Source organism: Anas platyrhynchos, chromosome 1 (assembly GCF_047663525.1).
Source record: "Anas platyrhynchos isolate ZD024472 breed Pekin duck chromosome 1, IASCAAS_PekinDuck_T2T, whole genome shotgun sequence".
NCBI classification, from domain to species: Eukaryota; Metazoa; Chordata; class Aves; order Anseriformes; family Anatidae; genus Anas; species Anas platyrhynchos.
This window is the reverse complement of record NC_092587.1, coordinates 35687592-35703112: the sequence shown is the minus strand read 5'-3', so window position 1 is coordinate 35703112 and position 15521 is coordinate 35687592. Positions and strand designations below refer to the sequence as shown.

Genomic DNA, 15521 nt, shown 5'->3' with positions numbered 1-15521 from the left:
CGGCCGGCAGGCACAGCCTGATGTGCCGCGGGGCACGCTGGGAGCTGTAGTCCCGCTGCCAAGCACCCTGGGAGAGGTAGTCCCGCCGCGCGGTGGGGTACGTGTTACATGGCAGGTTACCGCCGTGAGGCGGGGAGCCGGGCACGGCCGCACGGCGCCGGGCAGCCACCGGCATCAAGCCCGGACACCCGCACCCCCCCGAGGCCAAGGACAGGGCCCGCAACCCCCTCCCTCCCCAGCGGTTAGGCGGTTGCCGCGGTTACCGCCGGCGTAACGCGTTCTGTGAATAGCGTAAGGAAGGCCCCGGGCGGCCACGCGGGCTCCCTGCGCACGGCGGTGATTGACGGCTGCCTGGGCCAATCGCGCGGCGCGGCGCGGCGGGGGGCGGGGCCGGCGGCTGAGGTGAGGAGGCGCCGCGCGCGGCCCCTTCCTTTCCGGCGGGCGGCGGCACCATGAAGGCGTCGGGCACCGTGAGTGCGGCCGCGGCGGGGTTAGGGTTAGGATCGGGGTCGGGATTAGGACTGGGATTGGAATTGGGATCAAGATCTGGGGTCGAGGCGGCCTTTGGCAGCGCCGTGCCGCGGGTTGGGGCGCTCCGCGCGCGGCCCTGCAGGGAGGCGAGCGGCCAAGATGGCGGCGGCGCCCGAGGAGGCCGCGGCGGGGACGGGCCCGGGCACGGGGACGGGGCGGGCGGGCGGCGGGCGGGCAGCGGGACCCTCACGGCTCGCCCTGCGTCTGCCCCCAGCTGCGGGAGTACAAGGTGGTCGGGCGGTGCCTGCCGACGCCGAAATGCGCCACTCCTCCGCTGTACCGCATGCGGATCTTCGCCCCCAACCACGTGGTTGCCAAGTCCCGGTTCTGGTACTTCGTGTCCCAGCTGAAGAAGATGAAGAAGTCTTCGGGAGAGATCGTGTACTGCGGGCAGGTGCGCGCTGGAAGTCCTGATAATCTGGGAGGCTTCTGGGGAGTGCCAGCTGGTATACAGAGAAGGAATTTATATGAAGCGCTGGGGGGGGGACTGGACGGGACACAAAGTTAAAATTCATCTTTAATTTGTTGTGAAGACGAGCAACAAATTCACTTTTTCAAAGTGGTAATTCATATCCACGGAGCTTAAAACAAAATACCATTAATTTAATGTTTTAAACATACGATGAATTATACCATTCACTGCTGTTCCTCGGGTGTCACACTCATTTCATTGTAGCGTGTGCCTTTTAAGAGTTATGTGGATGTTCACAATCCTTGCAAAAATCGAACCTGGGCATATCTATTTTGGTGTTTAAAGGATGTTCTTTTTTACTTATTTTTGCTGTGATGTAGAGCTGCAGTCTAGTAATTTCACACTGAATCGTTAAGGTGTGACTGCCGCCACGCTGGTGTGGGAAAAGAGACCAATGTTCTTTGACAGAAGAACTTTCTACAGTGCTCTCATAAGAGCTTTAACATAATTAAATGGTGAAACACAAATGATGTTGTTTTTTTAACTTCTTTTATGCTCTTGTCTAATCCCAGGTGTATGAGAAGTCCCCCCTGCGAGTAAAGAACTTTGGCATTTGGTTGCGCTATGACTCCCGCAGTGGAACTCACAACATGTACAGGGAGTACAGGGATCTGACCACTGCGGGTGCTGTCACTCAGTGCTGTAAGTATGTGTAGCTGCTGGAGGTACAAAATGGTAGGACCTGTACGTAACACAAGATCAGATCTTGAATTGGGTGTGAAGGCTAGGTAAGAGGGTTGTCTTCATCCACAGTAACCAAAACACTAGGAATCCAGATTGTGAAGTGGCTGGAGAAGTCTGCAGATGTTTGTGCTCCCTTACTGATGATACGTTTTCTCTAACTTGAAAATATTTCCCCTTAGTGTGATTTTCTGTAATTCCAGTAAAAAATTTTGCTGCACAGGGCAACGGTTTCATAACCTTTAAGGTGCTATATAAATTTATTTTACTATATATAGTGTTTTGAAATGGTTGAGTTTATCTTCCTAGTTCATGTGGGGAGATAATTTCTGTCAGGTTCTCCAGGTTCCTGCTATATGAAGTATTTGAGGGACAGACCATTTGTATAGCCGATGCTATTGACAGTTGAATCTGGAAGTGTTCAAAATGCCACAAACTGCACACAAAAACCCAAAGAGCGTTGTTCTTGGTAATGATGTTCTTGCAATGTGTGCAGATAGTATACGTATCTTGTCGCCTTTCAAGTGCTGAGGTGCTCTTGGAAGTGAAACTTAAGGTCCTACATTACCTTGCAAGTTAACGAACATCCCAAAAGCTTTTTTAAGCAATCTGAGAGCTTGATTTGTCACAGCGCAATGACTTTGAAAGCTGCATGCTCAAGAATATTGTAGCAGATAAAGGTTTAGTAGGGTAGGTCTTCATGGGCGACACTGTAAGCACAGTATTGCAATAGGCCTGTCTTGTAAAATGAGCTGTGGACATCGCGATCTCAAGGCAGTGTGACTGCCACAGGGAGGAGTTTTCAGGCAGCTTATGTACAGGCCCTCCTGTTCTGTAAGGTAAATCATGTGGGGTAAGTAACAATCCCTGACTGTATCACTTCAGAATTATTAGAAAAACCCATTTTCCCAATAATTGCGTTTCATTGTTGATTCTGAATTATATTTTTCTTCTGTGTGGGGGGAAGTCCCATACAGATTTTTCTGTAAGTTCATAACTCCTTGAAATCAGGCAAGAGCAGTAAGATGGCATTCTCTTGGAGAGAGACGTTCTGTTACAACTTCCAGGTGGAATTGGCTGCTGCACTTTGGTTCTCAGAACCGTTCTGCCATTGCTCTAGATGGTGGAAATAAAGTGATGAAGCAGAGTTAACCAGGCATTTTAGAGGTTGTGGGTGACATTCGTATTTCTTGGAAGGATGCTGGTAAGATCTGAACTGAGAATGTGTGAAGATTTATTTTAATGAGTTCTCTCGTTACAGACCGTGATATGGGAGCCCGTCACCGTGCCCGTGCTCACTCTATTCAGATCATGAAGGTGGAGGAAATCGCTGCGAGCAAGTGCCGTAGGCCGGCAGTCAAGCAGTTCCATGTGAGTGAAGTGAAACTGGCCCAATTCAATATCGGGCTGGGGGGGCTTTGTTGTCTGGTATGGGTTTGTTTTGTGGGGAAATGTGGGGAGGGGACCGAACTGACAGGCATAGCTTTGCAGTTACCGTATGCTGTGATCAGGCCTTACAGAGTAGTCCAAATAAATGCATATTATGTTACAGGGAATTTGCCTTAAACGGGCTTTTTGTTCAAAAAGAACCATAAAACAATCGCATCCATTACCTCCTATGCAGTGTATCTAACCTATGGATGCATTACATAAATGACCTGCTGAATTACAACCTAGTTATTTGTTGCAAACTGTTTTTGGTGTTCATCTAACTTCTCAACTAACACAAATATTTTTCTTGCAGGATTCCAAGATCAGGTTCCCTCTGCCGCACAGAGTTCTGCGTCAGCAGCACAAGCCCCGTTTCACCACCAAGAGACCAAACACATTTTTCTAAATGCAAAAACGTGCTGCTGGCTCTGTGTTGTAATAAAGACAGATTTGAACCTCTGACTCCTGGTTTTCTTTGGAAAAACTCCCCAGTTTTTTTTTTTTTCCCTTCCTTCCCCGGAGCCCCTTTTCTTCTGTTTCTTACAAGCTGCCAGCAGAGCACAAGGGGAAGGGGGGCTAGGAGAAAGGGAGGGCGTTGCTGTTGTGGGGGTGGCGGAGGGGTGCAGCTGGAGGTGGGGAAGAGCTCCCTGTTACCTTCACGTGGGGTTAATGCGGTGGAAGGGGGTGGGCACGACAGAATCGGCTGTGTTGGAAGAGCCCTCCCCGCTCACCGAGCCCACCCAGCGCCCGCTCGGGGAGCTGCAGTGCCCGACAGGCCGGGCGCTGGGCGGAGCGGGGGATGCGGAAGGGGCGGGCGGGAGGAAGCGGCCGGGGCCGGGAGCGGCGGGGGTGCGGGTGCGGGATGGGGGAGGCGATCGCGCTGGGCGCGCCGGTGCCGGTGGAGCAGGCGGTGCTGGAGACGTTCTTCTCGCACCTCGGCATCTTCTCGTACGACAAGGCCAAGGACAACGTGGAGAAGGAGCGCGAGGGCAACAGGAGCGCGGGCGGCAGCTGGCTGGCCCTGCTGGCGGCGCTGGGGCACCTGGCGGCGGCCGAGAAGGCGTACCACAGCATGGCCTTCCTCGGGCAGAAGCTAGGTACCGCCCGCGGGGGGGGGCGAGCGGGGGGCTCCCCACAGCTCCTGTGTTGGGGGGGGGCTGCAAAGCTGCTGGGCAGTTCGGCAGCGGACTCGGGTTTGTGCGTGGGCACTGAAAGCCGCGGGTCCCGCAGCGCTGGCCGGGGGAGGGGAGCCTGCCCGGCTGTGAAGTTCAGCCTCGGTGTTGGTAGCGAAGGGGTGGCCAACGTGAGCCTGCTTTAAGAGAACCTTACAGGCAAAGAAAATGCGCACAGCTGGCTTTAAAAAGCGAATTTGGTGCTAGCAGGAAGGAAAAAAAAATGATAAAACGACAAGAGCTGCTCGTTTATGTTATAAATGAAGTCTCGTCGCAATCTGAATTTAGTAATATTTATAAAAGTGTTATAAATGAAGTCTCAACTCAATCTGAATTTTGTTATATTTATACCTATAAAAGGTATAAAAGGCAAGTAAACAGCGCTGGGTGTGTAGGGAGCCTATGCTCCGCCAACACGCACACACGAACATCAAACATCCTAAATATACAGAATGTGGCTTTACATACTAAACTCAAATGTGCCTATACAATCAGGAGAGGTTACAAACAATCCTTTAAGTTCCATGGCTTAACAGTCTCCATTTTCCATTCCCTTTGAACAATATGTCTTGCTTTAAGTTGTCAAACAACTCGGTCTTCGGGCCTTATGTACCCCGTTCTTCCCGGATCGCAGAAAAGCATATCCAGCTCCTTTTCAAGGCCAGTAGGCCTGGGTCACAAGGCACGTCCAGGTCAGCAAGGGCAGAACAGCAAAGGCCTTTGATGGCTGTGGCAGCAGAGGGGCCCGTGGTGTAGCAGTCGGATCAGTAAAGGAGCCCGCAGCTCCCTCACTGTCTGGCAAACCACACGTGTCTGACTGCGGTCCCACATGGCTCTTTAAGGCCTCAGAGACTGCTCGCCAGATGCTGAGCAATCCCACCGCAGCCTTGTCGTTTTTAGTTGCAGAGTCCCACACCTTGACTTGTTTGGTCCCATATTTCAGGACCATAATCTGTCCAATCGTTAATAAGGAGAATAGGCTGTAAGGTTACCAGGACAGTCTTTGTTCCTAAGGACGTATGGTTCCCCACAGTGTGCAACTGCTGACCAGCGAGGGGCAGCTGTGTGCATGGGGCCGCTTCTCTCAGCTCCAGCTTCTTCCCAGCTCTGGTGCGCCTGTTTCCAGCGACTTTCTGTACGAGCTTCTCTGAGCAGTTTGCTGAGTCTGGCCGAACCCATCTTCATGAGGCAATCAATGTGCCTGTTCCCGTCCTGGCCTCCGTTCTGCCAGCCTGCTCCTCTTCACTCCTTTTTCCTGCTTCTTTATTGATGTAACTTCATCATGTTGCCTTTTTTTATCTTGAGGGCAGGCTCCCCTCTTACACCCTTCTCCCCACAGCAGTTCTTTTCAAAACAACTTTCCATTGGTCAAACAACTTTGCAAATAATGGCAACAGCAAACATCCAGAAACTTCCATGCCTTAACAGCTGGAGAACAAGAAAGCCGAGACTGCATGGAGTCTCCTGAATCACCCTTCTTTGTTCCCTCTAAACTCTTTTATATTCCCGATGGCCTCATTGTTAAGAGTTTGATGTTACCATCAACCCCTGGACTTTCTGACCCCCATGGCCACACTCCCACATCTCCCCCTTCTTTATTAATATCAACCATTTTCTCGACACGAATTACCACTCCATATATAACACTTACAAACTTCCCAGACAACAGCAATGGGTGATTGCTGCTCTGCTGTGACCTGGGGGCAGTTCTTGCCTTGGAAAGACAGCTGTTTATCCACCAGAACCAATCCCGTGCTTTTCTGCCTCAAGTTGCTAAGGTTACTTTTGAACAGTATATGTGAAAAGAATTGCAGACAGTTATAAAAACCATGAGCATGATGGCCACTTTTATTTTTTATTTTTTAATTCCTCATAGCATTGAGCAGGTAGAAAGAAGCCTTGACCTTTTTTTTTCTCAGTTTTAGTTACGCATTAACCTGTGCTGTGGTCCTGCTGAGATAAGCTATGATTGTTTTGCCTGTGAATTCTGGCTTATATTAGATGGTGTAGGGACTGGAAACGTCTGGTTTTGTAAGTCTGAGTGTTTGACGTTTCAAGTGGTATTGTTGGGGGAATTCTCTTCAAGAGATCTAGAGCTGTTAACAGCAGTGGAGCCTGTTAACATTTCTCAATGACTTGATTGTCCTTACTTGCACAGGTAACACCAATTCCAGGTTATGTAGCATAGTACCAAAATTACCGAACCCCTTGTTATCAAAAAGGTCACACCATAGTTACGGCCAATGTGAAGGGGTTAAAGAAATCTTGCAGCAGTCGCTGGCTGCTGAAATAAGGAGTAAGGACAAGCGTGACTTGCATCAAATCAGGTAGAGTGCTTCTGACTTTCTGCTACATGCAGCTCAGTCACTCGCAAAACAACACGCTGAAATTTATTTCTTGATGAAAAATGGTGTGATCAAATAAGGCTTGGGAACACCTGGGGAAAAACAAGCACGGTTTTATTTTTTCCAGTACTGCTGTCTATCTCTGCTGTCCCTGGATTTTGGTAATACCTCCCTATTTATCTGAACAGGTGGTCAGTCATTCTTCAGCCGAAAGGACTCCATCCGAACCATCTACACATCCCTGCACAATGAGCTGAAGAAGGTGGTGGCGACGGGTCGCAATGCACTAGGAGGAACAGCTCCTCACTTGGAAGAGCTGCTTTCTCACCTGTCTGAACAGCTCTGTTTTTTTGTTCAGGCTCGGATGGAAATTGCTGACTTCTATGAAAAAATGTACACGCTCAGCACCCAAAAGTTCATTAACTCTGAGGAACTGGTAAACATTTTGGAATCCATCTTAAAGAAATACAGCTCAAGGTCAGTGCTTGTTTGCTGACAGTAAGTACTCAGCCATGTTTTGTAATAAATGGTGTTGAGGTTCAAAGCAAGCCTGAAGGTTTTGCTCTCCTTTGATTGCTGAGCAGTTGGGGAGCGGTGTCCAAACATGAGCTGAGGGCTTAAAATAAGACAATTAGATGCCCCAAACCCTAATCTATGCAGCATGTTATAGAAATGATCTTACCAATTCCTAATTCACGCTCAGCAGAAAGGGAGAATCATTTTCCTCATGGAAAAAGTACAAGAATTCTTTTTTTTTTATTAGGAGTGTGTGGAGGGGAAACAAGACTTAATTTCATATGGGCTTCAGCAAAATTAGTGTAGAAATATAACAGATATTTCTGTGCCAGTTTTAGTCGTGAATACGTCTGTTTTATTCTAAAAGCCATGTATTAGACTCCATATGCCTGTCTCTAGGAAATTTTCAAATTAATTCCACAGATTATTTTTTTTTGGCCTAGATGGAAGGGTTTGATGGCATTCTGTTATCCCTTCTCTTGAGCTATTGGAGCTAGCAGAAAGAGCACTTTTGAGTCTTTGGTCCCTGCATTCGTGGTTTCTTGAAGATTTAATACTTCCTTTTACAAGAACCCCAGGATGTCTTTAAATCACTGGGATGAGTAAATGAGTAGATCCAAATGTGATCTGAACTCTAATGAGCAGATCTAAATTGTGATCCTTGCAAGTGATTCAGTTTAAAAACAAGAGAAGTCTTGAATGACCCAACAACAGACTAAAAGGCCAATTCTTGATTTTAAAAGTAAAACAAGGTATCTGTGGTTAGAAAACAGTTTCCAAATGGAGCTGGATTGTTTTAAATGTCTGTTAGTGAAATAATATCGAAGAGGATGTTTCAGGGGAATGTTCTGAGGTTTTACTTTTACAGCTAGGATTTTTAAAGTAAGTGTAAAAAAATAAAGATAACTTGATGCTGTTTTCTGACATTCAAAATCTAAGCACTGCGGCTGGCTCCCTTAATTTTAGGAATAATTTAAGGGAATTGTAGTGTAGTTTTGCTATGTGAAAGTCAGAGCTAGTCTGTCATCTTACTAGTCCTTTTTGGTGATTCTCAGCTTGTAAGCATTCACAATATCAGAGCAGTCCGTCCAAGGAAAAATGAAACTGCATTTTTTTTTCCTTGGTAAGACAGACAGTAGAAGAGTAAAGGAAGGTATGCTTGTTGCAACGTTGCTTTACAATGTACGCTGGTTATTATCATTTGTTCTGAGCGTGTGCTTAGTCAACAGCACTGTTTAAAAATCTGGAAAAACTTGAGTCTCAGAGATGAGTTTGTGCTTCTAATGCACTATTAATAATAAGAAATAAGGAAGAAATAATAGGAAATAAGAAATGTGTCCTTGGGAAAATAGTGATGATCTTGCTTGGGGATAAGGAGCAATCTTTAAGATAAAGATACCCTAAGAGGCTGCTAGAGCTATTTCAGTCATTTGGCTCTCCCCAATAATGTACAGAGTATTTCTGAAAGAAAGGGATAATTTAACTGCAGTAACTAAAACAGCATCAGAAGCAGGATCCTTTAAACGCCTAGTGTGGAGTGAGTAAGTAAATAGTAAATTATCTTGATGTAATTATTCTGAAGTGTTAAATGCTCTTCATCTAGTCAGCTTTTTGCAGATCTGTATGTATCGGTGTTCTCTAGAAGGAAATGAAGAATGATGTGACTTGTTTATGGTCTGCAAAACAAATCTATCATCCCTCCGCTTTTAAGAACCATTGGGGGAAGAATCAAATTTCCAATGTGCAGTTAAGTTCTTAACACTCTGGCTTACCGAAATAGCACAAAAGCCTGTCTGTTATAAGTGATACCGAGCTCAGTCAGGTGCTTCTGTATTAGGTTATGTACTCAGACTATCTGCTGTAGTTAACTTTCCTGTTTCACTGCAACCATATCAGGCTTCTCAGCTGTGGCTGAGAAGCATATTTTTGGATTAAAACAGTTTAGCAACTCCTGCCATGCAGCGAAACATGGAAATAGCAATGAGCCATGAAGGAAAGTGGAAGTGGGAAGCCGTACATCAAAACATTAATCCAGGAGACATGGCAGCGAGTTTTTTAATTGCTTTTAAGGTTGAAGAATAAGCTTAGTCTGACTGTGGGAATATCTGGAATAAATAATGTTGCATAGTGCTTCTCCTCCCTTCTAATACATGACAAAACTTTTTTTTTTTTTTCCTGCTGAATACCTAAACCATTGAAAAAAATATAGTGTTGGCTATTACGGGAATATTATTTCTAATTGGCCCTTATTTGTTTAAAGAAATTCAAACATGCTCTGGACTTTTCAACCCACCAAAGTAGTTGGTAAACACTGGATCACTGCTACAGCAGAAGGACGTGTTGGCTGCTGACATACATTGTGTACAGAAGGTGGCAGGTCCCCCAGCCGAGCCTTTTTGCAGAACACGCTGTGTCAGTTGTTCCACCACATCCAGCATTTCACTTCCTTCCAATAAACCTGGACTTGCATCTTAAAAGCAAATCAACATATGTGTTGTGACTGTTGAGAAAAAAAGGGACACTTGAAAATATTTTTAAGATCACACTGTTTTTGGATAAAATGTGAAGAAAACAAGGTGGGAAAGAAAGCTACAGAATGGATCTATTCAAATTCCACTGAGACTTGTTCGAATGGTAGGGTCACTCCAGTGAACAAGATGTGCAGTGACACTTCTACCTTGTAGATGAGATTTTTTTCTGTGAAATTCAGAGCTGATCTTGTCCTGGATTTTAGAGAGGAAAAAAATGATTGGTAGAGCATCTTTGTTGTGATATTACGAAGTCCTGCCACATGTTTTTTCCCCTTTATTGCTCTTAGCACACTAACATTCAAAATTTGGGACCGGGTTCATTGGTAAACACAGTCAATTGTGATTCTATGGACTAATTTCCCATCACATTTTTATTGTGAATTAAAAAGAAAAGAATAAAAGTCAGTTTGGTTTCCTCATAGCTTCTCTACATACACATGGAATTTATAACGTGAGATAGCTTTTTGTTTTAACTTAATATCTCAGCACTATTCTATGACTATCAAGACATACTGCCACTAGAAGGGATTTCAAATTGGAAGAAAAATTTAAAAAAATAATATCTGAATTCTTTCTTAAGAAATTCTTAGATCTGAATTTAAAGAGGAGTGGCACTATGGTAGCTTGTGGATCAAGATAACCGGTGCCTTTTCTTGGGCTGGTCAAAGAGGATTCCCTTGCGTTGATAAAGGCCTGATGGGTGCTTTTGTTAAATATGAAGTGCTGTCTGTTCATTAAAATGTTTGTCCTAGTTGCATTAAAAGAGGAGTCTTTAAACTTACAAGGTGATTTTTTTTGTGTGTTACACTGTAGCCTCCTGTGTGGTGTTCTGTATGTGAATTGACAAACATTAGCTGGTAATTTCACTGCTAATTTTACAGCAGTTCTCATGTCTTGAATACCGTTGTGTTTTCTAGATTTCATCATCCAATCCTCAGTCCTCTTGAAAGCAGTTTCCAGCTGGAAGTAGATGTGCTTGCACATCTCTTAAAGGCTCAGGCTCAGATCTCAGAGTGGAAGTTCCTGCCATCCCTGGTCAACTTGCACAGCGCTCACACAAAACTACAGACGTGGGGCCAAATTTTTGAGAAACAGCGAGAGACCAAGAAGCATCTGTTTGGAGGGCAGTCTCAAAAAGCAGTACAACCTCCACACCTCTTCCTCTGGCTGATGAAACTCAAAAACATTCTCCTTGCCAAGTTTAGCTTTTACTTTCATGAGGCCCTTAGTCGACAAACAACAGCATCTGAAATGAAAACGTTGACTGCAAAGACAAATCCTGATTACTTTGGGAAAATTTCCAGTTTCATTCGGAAATACGATGCTGTCAACGTTTCCTTGATTTTTGACAATCGTGGATCGGAGAGTTTTCAGGGACACGGTTATCATCACCCCCATTCTTACAGGGAAGCCCCCAAAGGAGTGGATCAGTACCCCGCAGTGGTGTCTCTGCCCAGCGACAGGCCTGTGATGCACTGGCCCAACGTAATCATGATTATGACTGACAGAACCTCTGACCTCAACAGCTTGGAGAAGGTTGTTCACTTCTACGACGACAAAGTCCAAAGCACATACTTTCTGACTCGCCCCGAACCTCATTTTACCATCGTAGTCATTTTTGAGTCTAAGAAGTCAGAAAGGGACTCTCATTTTATTTCTTTTCTCAATGAAATTTCACATTCCCTGAAGAACTCCAAAGCTTTTGCAAGCTTGAAGCCTGGATCCAAAGGGTAAAATACGTAATACAAGTTGTCAAGGCAGACTGCCAGCCTTGGGGAAAGCTGTAGGCTTCAAGACTTACATGAATTAATGATTTTTTTTTTTTCGGAGTCTAATTAAAAAGGAACCATTATTTTTAAATATATGTTTTTTTTTGTTTTTTTTTTTTAAGCTAACAGACATTAAAGAAAATATATTTCTGGTTGTACTTAGTGGGACAACTTAATTGTGGGGTGCTAAATGGCCACAGCAAGTTTTTTTTTTTTGTGTGTGTGTGGTTTTCAACTTGCAGTATGACTTATTTTTTCAGTCCACAGCTTTGTTGCCTGTATCACAGAGGAATATGTGCACTTTATTGTAATCTGATCTATAGAATTTATTGAAAATGCTATGAAGGTGGAAAATACTATCTTCAGAAAACCGTGTTGCCTGGCAGGAATTATTTCGGGGAACTGCACGCTGATAGAAGGGAATGTTAAAATGTGTGAACCTGCAAGAACACATTCTAAATAAAAATACGTGCATCTTAAAAATACTCTGAACTCTGAGTTTTCAAATGGCTTAGAATGGAGGTCTCTGACATAAAGCATTAAAGAGCTGTCTCTGTTCTGAACAGACGTTGTTTCAGAATGCACGCTTGTGCAAATGAAGCTGAAGTCTGGGTGGGAAGTAGATTCCACTGGAGTGTTGTGACATTGTGTGTACGGTATCAGTCTTAATTCAGATTTAAACTCGAGATAAGCTGAGGTTGAGCAGGTATTTTAGAAGGAACCATGAAGAAGTGCCATGGGAATAGCAGCGCAGCTATTTCAGGTTGTGCTTTGGTCTGGCTATGTTTAAAAAAAAATGCAGTAGGAAATACTCTTTGTGAATGAGTTAATTTACAGAGGGCAGCGGCGCCCCCTCCCCTGTTGCTGCCCTCTGAGGGCGGCAGAGGCATCGTGTGTGAGGTGTGGGCGGGTGGATGGCCTGGGCAGCCTGGTGGTGGAGCTCAAGGAGGAGGTGGAGAGGTTGAGGGCTACCAGGGAGTGTGAGCGGGAGATAGACCTGTGGGGCAACTCGCTGCCGCACCTGAAGGAAAGGCACCGGGGTGAGACACCCCAAACAGTGGTGGGCCCCCTGCCCTGTGGGGCAGAGCGAGGGGACCTAGGAGATGCAGAGGAATGGAAGCAGGTCCCCGCTCGGCATCGCAGGCAACACCCCCCCACCGGCCCTGGTGCCCTTACACAACAGGTTTGAGGCCCTGGAGCTTGAGAGACCGGTGGGTGAGGGTGAGGTGAAAAGTCTACCCAGGAGGATGCCTAGGGCGAGGAAGTCGACTCCACGCCTCAGGACTGCCTCCACCAGGACAGAAAGGTGATCGGTGATCGTTGTGGGTGACTCCCTTCTCAGGGGAACAGAGGGCCCTATTATGTGTCAGCCTGACCCTACCTGTGGGGAAGTCTGCTGCCTCACTGGGGCCAGGGTCAGGGACATTGCCAGGAAGCTTCCCAGCCTGCTTCGCCCCTCTGATTAATAATACCCTCTGTTGATAGTCCAGGCTGGCAGTGATGAGATTGAAGAGAGAGGCCTGAAGGGTATCAAACGGGGCTTTAGGGGACCGGGACGACGAGTAGATGGATGGGGGAGTACAGGTCGTGCTTTCCTCCATCCCTGCAGTGGCAGGAGGGGGTACAGAGAGGACATGAAAAGCCCACCTGATAAACACATGGCGCAGAGGCTGGTGCCAAAACAGGTATTTTGTTTTTTATTTGACCACGGGCCACTTTACAGAATCACAGAATAATCTAGGTTCTGCCCTCTGAAGCTCACTTTGGTTCTTTCCGGGTATTTCTGTGGCCCAGGCTTCTACAAAATTAACATGCAGCATTTTCTCTTCCTGTCCTTCCCCACTCACCGCTGAACTGTCAAAGTCAGCAGTGATGAGATGATGCTGGAGCCAAGGAAGAGCCAATTCCAGAAAGCAAAGAGCAGATCTGAAGACATGAGGGAAGCCTGGAAAACTCTGGCTCCCACCTCATGCAGCTCCCCCCCGGCATTTCGTTCCACACGTGCTGCTCCACCTTGCTATTCAATAAACTTGGCATCTAGCCTGTTGTAGAAGGACAGAATTCTTGAGGATGAAAAAGACCTTCAAGACCATCAAGCGCGCTGGTCAAGCTGAGCCCCCGAGCCCCATTGCCAGGAAAGTGGCTGCAATGTCTGCACAATGCACAGACCGTCGCCGTTTTTAAGGACTGAAAAGCAACATGAGCTCCTAATGGCCAACCCAAACCTCCCGCGGCGCAACACCTCCTCACGTGCTGTCCCTCCTCACCGGAGAGAATTTCACAGGCCGGCACCCACTGGCACGCGAAGACCCGGGCCGCCCTGTGCCTCACGCCCGCGAGGCCACCCTGCAGTGGAGGCACTGTGTTGTTGATGGAAGGAAGACACAGACGCTCAATATGAGTGAACACTGAACTTCAACTTTAATGGATAGCTCAGTTGCCTTTTATCGAGTTCGAACATAATCAACTCATACATATTGCAGAAACTAAGCTCAGGATTGGCTAACACTTCCCGGGCTTTTCAGTCAGTTTCTCCTTCTTTTAGCTCCCTGTCCCGCCTTAGGGACTTTCCCGATCGCCCAAGGGCATCGTGTCCTTGAGCCTGATTGGCTCTCAGCCAGCTGTGTACGTGCCCAGGCTCATATGAGTTAAGTACGGTACTTCACTAGCCCACTGCCTCCTAACTGCTCAACATCCACATGTCCTACTTCACTTAACCATTCCTCCACAATTCCCCCGTTTTTATTTTGCGCTACAAATACCTTCTCTGTGAGTTGCTCTAGTTTCTTAGTTAGGCAGTTAAAGGTTATACGTGCAGCAACTATAATCAATATAATTATAAGTAGAAAGCGAAGTCCCTCTTTGACTAAGAAAACCCATCCACCCATGTTCCCAAAAACAGATTTAAGCCAACCTTCAAACCAACTATCTCGTACTACAATTTTTTGCGTATGATCCCTTAACCATTTCAACTGGTCGTGAATTGATTGACCATTGTCGGAAAGATTAAAGCAACGCATTCCTTCTACATCTTCACACCCACGTCCCTGAGCCAGCAACAAGAAATCAATAGCGGCCCTATTTTGCAATACAGCATGTCTTAGACTCTCCATATCTTGTGACATTTCAGAAAGAACTTGTGTTGTTACATTTGATTGTTTAACAGCCCAACAAGCAAGCTTATTAATGTTAGTCAAAGCGTGTGCAGTTCCCACACCAGGCACCAAAGAAGCAAAGAATCTTTCTGCTGGACCCCACAATTCTACATCATCATTACAGTCAGAACCCAAAGTTTTTAGTTCTCGCTTAATTCTTCTGCTCCTCGTCGAGTTCTGCCACTGTCGTGGTTTAACCCGGCTGGCAGCTAAACACCACGCAGCCGTTCGCTCACCCTCCCCCCTCCCTCTCTGGGACGGGGGAGAGAAATGGAAAGTGAAGCCCGTGAGTTGAGATAAAGACAGTTTAATAAGACAGGAAAATAATAATAACAAAATAATAATAAAAATAATAACAATAATAATACAATGGTGATAATAGGAAAGTAATAATAGTATGTACAAACAAGTGATGCACAATGCAATTGCTCACCACTCGCTGACCGATGCCCAGCGTAACCCCGAGCAGTCCGGCCCCTTCCCCCCAGCTAGCCACCCCTATATATTGTTTAGCATGACGTCAGATGGTATGGAATACCCCTTTGGCTAGTTTGGGTCACCTGTCCTGGGTCTGTCCCCTCCCAGCTCTTACTGCACCCCCAGCCTGCCCGTTGGCAGGACAGAGCAAAAGGCTGAGATGTCCTTGGCTTAGTATAAGCACTGCTCTGCAACAATTAAAGCATCGGGGTGTTATCAGCACTCTTCTCATCCTAAGCCAAAACACAGCATTCCACCAGCTACTAGGAAGAAAATTAATTCTGTGCTAACTGAAACCAGGACATCTATCCACCCCTTATTCCATACCATTTATGTCATGCTCAGGTTACACTCTTTTCCATACATTCTAATTAGTCACCTATAGTAATCATGGTAGTGATAACATACAGTATAATATACTATTTAACATGGTACAATTCA

The 15521-nt window shown here is 46.2% G+C and overlaps 2 protein-coding genes and 1 non-coding gene across 4 annotated transcripts; all 3 read left to right on the top strand.

The window, feature by feature from the left end:
* The first annotated feature begins 311 nt into the window (after window positions 1-311).
* Window positions 312-3574, top strand: RPL18A (ribosomal protein L18a). The gene is made up of 5 exons (XM_027456392.3): window positions 312-470; window positions 746-925; window positions 1516-1645; window positions 2946-3055; window positions 3429-3574. Exons 1-5 carry the CDS (start codon window positions 453-455, stop codon window positions 3519-3521), a joined length of 531 nt encoding a protein of 176 aa, XP_027312193.1. The 5' UTR covers window positions 312-452; the 3' UTR covers window positions 3522-3574.
* LOC113842473 (small nucleolar RNA SNORA68) lies at window positions 2120-2251 on the top strand. The gene has a single exon (XR_003495008.1). It is a non-coding gene; the product is annotated as a small nucleolar RNA SNORA68 (small nucleolar RNA).
* A 354-nt stretch (window positions 3575-3928) lies between the features above and the next one.
* On the top strand, window positions 3929-11933 carry KICS2 (KICSTOR subunit 2). 2 transcript variants are annotated; one of them, XM_027456404.3, is made up of 4 exons: window positions 3929-4212; window positions 6821-6894; window positions 6973-7109; window positions 10597-11568. In XM_027456404.3, the coding sequence occupies exons 1-4, from the start codon at window positions 3978-3980 to the stop codon at window positions 11411-11413; spliced, it is 1263 nt and encodes a 420-aa protein (XP_027312205.1). In that variant the 5' UTR covers window positions 3929-3977; the 3' UTR covers window positions 11414-11568. The 2 variants fall into 2 exon arrangements, with proteins under 2 accessions (XP_027312205.1, XP_027312200.1); XM_027456399.3 differs by having other exon boundaries at window positions 6821-7109; window positions 10597-11933.
* Window positions 11934-15521: the final 3588 nt, after the last annotated feature.

Coding starts and splice junctions, on each gene's coding strand:
- RPL18A (XM_027456392.3), top strand. Junction 926..1,515: donor AGATCGTGTACTGCGGGCAG/GTGCGCGCTGGA, acceptor GTCTAATCCCAG/GTGTATGAGAAGTCCCCCCT. Junction 3,056..3,428: donor CGGCAGTCAAGCAGTTCCAT/GTGAGTGAAGTG, acceptor TTTTTCTTGCAG/GATTCCAAGATCAGGTTCCC.
- KICS2 (XM_027456399.3), top strand. CDS start 3,978: ATGGGGGAGGCGATCGCGCTGGGCGCGCCGGTGCCGGTGGAGCAGGCG. Junction 4,213..6,820: donor CTTCCTCGGGCAGAAGCTAG/GTACCGCCCGCG, acceptor TTATCTGAACAG/GTGGTCAGTCATTCTTCAGC. Junction 7,110..10,596: donor TTAAAGAAATACAGCTCAAG/GTCAGTGCTTGT, acceptor TGTGTTTTCTAG/ATTTCATCATCCAATCCTCA.